Source organism: Amphibalanus amphitrite, unplaced genomic scaffold (assembly GCF_019059575.1).
Source record: "Amphibalanus amphitrite isolate SeventyFive unplaced genomic scaffold, NRLGWU_Aamphi_draft 000868F_arrow, whole genome shotgun sequence".
In the NCBI taxonomy this organism is placed as follows: domain Eukaryota; kingdom Metazoa; phylum Arthropoda; class Thecostraca; order Balanomorpha; family Balanidae; genus Amphibalanus; species Amphibalanus amphitrite.
The window spans coordinates 140,619-145,841 of record NW_024882362.1 but is presented as its reverse complement, the minus strand read 5'-3'; the positions used below and the strand labels follow the sequence as shown (position 1 = coordinate 145,841).

Here is a 5,223-nt window from a genome sequence, read left to right as displayed (position 1 = left end):
ACAGGTCAAAAGTACTTTGGGTCAGGGTCATGAAATTTTCAGGGTTGGTCTAAACTTGATTACCTCGATGGCACTGAAAGTTTCGTCGCGATCAGCAGCTTTTTACGCGAGTTTTTTTTTGTGAAAAACCGAAGGAAGGTCCGTTCGACCTCCCCCTCCCCCCTATACGGGCAAGGGCTAACGTGATCGATTCTGGGAAAGGTTGTAGCATTATGTTACAAAAATGTGTTTTTAACCACTCATATCTAGCCTCTCTATAAGCCCCACGTCCACCCACTCTCTTTACCTCCCTCCCTCTCCCTCCTCTATCCTCCTTCCTCTATCCTCCCTCCTCTATCCTCCCTCCTCTATCCTCCCTCCTCCCTCCTCCCACCCTCCATCTCTCCGTCTCTCTCCTCTCTCTCTCTCTCTCTCTCTCTCTCTCTCTCTCGCTCCTCTGCTCTGCTCGCTCTGTCCGACTCGGGGCGCCTCCGGCGCTGTTCTGCCGCGCCGAGTGCAGCGTGCACGGGTCAGTGACCGCTGCACGCTGCCGCGGAGAGCGGCTCGGACAGCCGGCATCAGTGGTCAGTGGCGGCAGACCGGCCTCGGTGGCAGTGACAGCAGCGGCAGCCAGCCTTAGTGGTCAGTGGCAGCAGTAGAACGGGCCGGCCTTAGTGGTCAGTGACAGCAGCCAGCCTCAGTGACAGCAGCAGCCCGGGAGGCCTCAGTGGCAGCAGCCGGCCTCAGTGGTCAATGACAGCAGCAGCAGCTCGTTCTCAGCAGCAGCAGCAGCAGCAGCTCGGCCGGCCTCAGTGGCAGCAGCCGACCTCAGTGACAGCAGCAGCCGGCGGCAGTGGCAGCAGCGGCAGCGCGGCCGGCCGGCGCTGATGTGACGGCCCGCTGTAGGACCGTGCTGCGGCCATGACGCTCCGTGGCTGGCCCCGCGCCGGCCTCCTCAAGACGGTGGCCTCTGCGGCCCTGCTCTGGGTGTATGTGATGGTGGTCACCCGGATGGAGCGGCCGGCGCCCGCCGTCAGCAGGTGAGACGTCCGGGGGCGCCGCGGTGACGGCGGCACCCAGCGCCGCAGGGGGGGGGGGGGCGCCGGCTGACCCGTCCTGGAACCGGGTGACGACTCTGTGCCGTCAAAACTTGTGGTGCACACTGGCAAATACTCGTAATTTGTTTGAAAACAGGTGACAAAAAAAATCGGTGTAAATTGTTGAAAATGATGCTTGAAAGAATCATACAGAAAGTACCCAGATGTTGATGAGCGCAATTTCTTTACTTTTCCTCTATACCAATTTGTTCATTAACATTGAAATGTGTCTTACAGCAGTAATCAATCACGAGAAACTTAGGAGGCTACCTTATCCCTTGCAAATGTCTTTTTTTCAAAGGGTAAAGCGCTGTGAGCATGGTCATCATGATGATTATAAGCATATTTGAAGTGGCCCATTCTGAAATTTAGTCGGAGTATGATGACGAGACTACAAAATTGGGGTATATTCGGGCATGACTCTTTATCAAATTTCTTCACCTGCCAGGTCGACGAAGAGGCATGCCCGAATATACCCGTATTTTGTAATTTTGTCATTATATTCAAATTCAGTTGAGGATTCGGTGAATTAAAATATGTTTGTTGACAACCCTGGTTTGTTCGTCCACAGCACCGGCGACCCGGTGTGCCGCGCGGACATGGAGGTGCGCGCGCTGCCGCCGCTCCCTGAGGACGACTGGGTGATGCTGAGGGAGCTGTTCACCTACCTCACCAAACCGCACCCCAGGGCCTGCCACAAGAAGGCACGCTTCGGTGGATACGGCGTGAGTTGGACGGCTTGTGTGGCCGAGCTCCCTGAGTTTTGAACTGGCTTTCTCTTATCTACGTGAGGCCTTCAGCAGGTAGTGACCTCTAGGTGTGAGACTGTCTGAAGCCAGCATTGTTTTTCGAATATCTTGGAATCCATCAGGGGTAGGACCCGCAGAACTACAGGCTCCATGCCAGTGGTTGGGGGACAGATGATATGTCGCCCGTGACGCGTCTTATGGTCAGTGGTCTGCCGATCCTCCCGCTGTGTCGGGACCCGACCACTGGTGGCGGTCGGGTCCTGACTCCAGTCGTCAGTCGCTGAGCGATCGCCCCTCTCTCGCGCAGGCCCGCAGGCTGCGGGACAACCGGCAGGTGCAGGACGGCCAGAAGTACGTCTGCATGGACGGCGAGTTCACGCTGCACACCAGCCGCCGGTGTCTGGTCTACTCGTTCGGCATCTCTACCGACTGGTCGTTCGACTGGGACATGGAGTGGTTCGGCTGCGAGGTCCTCGCCTTCGACCCGTCCATCGACCTGGCCAGCGGCTCCATGAACGGCACCATCTCGTTCCTGCGGTACGGCATCGGCGCCTGGGACCACGTCACGCGCGAGGGCTGGCAGATCCGCACGCTGGACACGTTCATGCGTTACCTGGGCCACCAGGAGCGCACCGTGCACTACCTCAAGATGGACGTGGAGTTTGACGAGTTCGAGGTGCTGCGGCAGCAGGTGATGCTCGGGCACCGCTCGCCGCTGGCCACCAACGTCGAGCAGCTGGGCGTCGAGCTGCACCTCACCTCGTTCCTGCCCGTGTGGAAGCACATGACATTCTACCGGGAGATGTATAAGACGTTCCTGGCGCTCCAGCAGATGGGCTACTATCTGTTCCACTACGAGCAGAACGAAATTATCCAGCCCGATATGGTGGTGCCGGGCGTTGAGGGGCAGCTCGTCTCCGCCATGGAGGTGGCCTGGCTGAAAACCAGGTGCGTCACATAGAGCGTGTGAGGTCTGTGAATTGTCCTGTTCGGTTTATCACTATCTGCAGTGCTGCAACTGCGGTGGAGCAGCGCTGTGTCAGCTGCCCCGCTGTACCAAATGTAAAGCAGCTGGCAAGGACACGACAACTATGGTGAAATGCAAAGAAACGTGCATTGGTACAATATAAACAGGACGCTTATGTTTGAGCTGGTGAGCAGACATCAATAAATGACAGGCCATTAGCAGAGGCTGTCATATACGGATTAGTCAGTTAAGCCGTCGGAATGTGGCGAGAGCTCGAAGAATACGGTGGTGAGAGAATAACCTATGTCAATGAAGGTTTTACCGCACTCACGTGCATGTGTTTCGAGGGTTTTCGAGCAGCCATGCTCACGCGAATGCCGATGAAATAAATCTGCCCCTGCAACAAAAACTATGCATTGTGTCGCGGGTTACGGTACCGCCCAGTAATCCAGAGACGCGAGAGAGAATTCCCCTGTCTAGGTTTCCCCGAAGTGCGCGTTTCTTTTTTTCCTAAGTTTTGGTGGGGATATCCCGGCATTGTGGGCAGATATCGCGCCGGGAGATTAGGACAAATGTTACATAACTTCCACCGCTGGATCGTGCTAAAGACGTCACGTGACGTTACCGAACGAGTGGGTCACGCCTCTGCCGTCCGTCTGTCACGAAATCGATCACGTGGGCATTCGCGTTTATTGGCCTTCTCACCGCACTGGCTTTGCATGAGCTGATATAGTCAGGTTCCGGTACCACATGGCGAATAATTTCGCATTGCAATAATTTCTTATGGCTGTTATGTAATCGAAAATTCTCAAAGTCTCACTATGCGCACTAAACCATGGTATGAAGGCCATTTGCAATCTACACGCAGCTAATACCGGTGAGGTGAGTAGTGGGGCCGTTCCAGAGGCGGCCGCTGTGAAAGTGTCAAATATCTACCGCCTACGCGACGCTGCTCTTCGGTTCCAGGACAATGACCCGTATCCTCATGTGTCGGCTTTTACAGTGGTGGGCACTCGTAACTTGACCCGGACTTCGATAACGATAACTCGATAACCGAATCAGTCACTTCGATAACACGATAACGATAACGATAACTTAAAAAAGAAAGACATTGAAAGGATAAAATATTTGAAAAGAATAAAACTTCTTATAACATTTGGCTCACATTTGGTGCAGATTTGGTCAAGTTAGGTGCATTCACTCGATAACCCGTCGCCAAAACGGCTAATATGTAGTGAGCAGATGAGGTCTATGAACCCAAGTCCAATGACACACATGCATTGAATACTTTCTTTTATGGAAGCAATATGCTTTTGCTTTGAGCTGAGGCCTGACTTTAACCCGCGCCCTGGTGGGGGGGGGGGCTATTTTTTGCCCCCCCCTCCAGACTTTTCGATATATCTCCAGAACCGCTGCGCCGATCGTCACCAAACTTTCAGTACCCTCCCGGACATCAATTTTACACATTGTGACCAAAAATTTTTCCAAAGGCTATGATAGGTTGGCCGGAAATGACGTCAGAGTGACGTCATGTTCTGCCGTTTTCGACCCAAAAAAGGGTTTCGCGGGAAGAGCTGTCAGGCCTATAGATTTGCAAATACAGAAAAATGATAAGAACATAAAAGCTGTAGATTGGACAGGGCTACAAAACTGCTATCTCGGATTTTTGAAATTTTTGGATTTTGACCCCAAAAAATCAAAAAGTAGATTTTTTGGATATAATAATCGAAAAATCCAAAAAGTTTTTTTGAATTTCGCAAAAACCGGAATATATGTGATAGTCCTTACCGCCTTCCATCCACATACCAAATTTGAGATTGATACCTCTTTTTTTGGCGAAGTTATAGCGAAAAAAACTGTTCAAAATTGATGACGTCAAATTTTCAAACTCAATTTTTAGCAATTCTAGACCCCGTAGCGCAAAACAAAGACCACCATTAGACTCCCCGTGACGAGCTGCATCGAATCAATACCCATTTTATGCAAAACTATCAACTTTAAAATTTGACCTTTTTTGGCCTGACCTTGACCTGACGTTGACCTGAACTTCACCAGAAACTGACCTAAGCCGTACCTGATAGTCTTATAACCAACACCATTGAGTTGGAAATGAAAAATTGGCCATAAAACATGTATCACACAACCTTAGTAAAGTTGGGCTCATGTGACCTGACCTGTGACCCTTGGTGACCTGACCTGTGACCTGACCTGGTATTGCCAGTGACCTCTAATAGCAACATATCTACTAGGCAACTGACGCCCTACCGCTGATTCTCGACAAAATGCGTTTTCCTCGGTGTTATAGCGCATTCCCTAGAAGCCCCGTGAACGGTGAAACATTTCATCTTTGACCTGACCTGTGACGTCATCGGTGACCCCGAGGTCAATGAAATTTGGTTTCCTTCGACAAATTTGACAGGCCTTTCGAACG

The 5,223-nt window shown here is 51.9% G+C and overlaps 1 protein-coding gene across 1 annotated transcript; it reads left to right on the top strand.

The window, feature by feature from the left end:
* The first annotated feature begins 200 nt into the window (after nucleotides 1–200).
* LOC122367416 lies at nucleotides 201–3,204 on the top strand. The gene is made up of 3 exons (XM_043340460.1): nucleotides 201–1,019; nucleotides 1,648–1,801; nucleotides 2,133–3,204. Exons 1-3 carry the CDS (start codon nucleotides 901–903, stop codon nucleotides 2,784–2,786), a joined length of 927 nt encoding a protein of 308 aa, XP_043196395.1. The 5' UTR covers nucleotides 201–900; the 3' UTR covers nucleotides 2,787–3,204.
* Nucleotides 3,205–5,223: the final 2,019 nt, after the last annotated feature.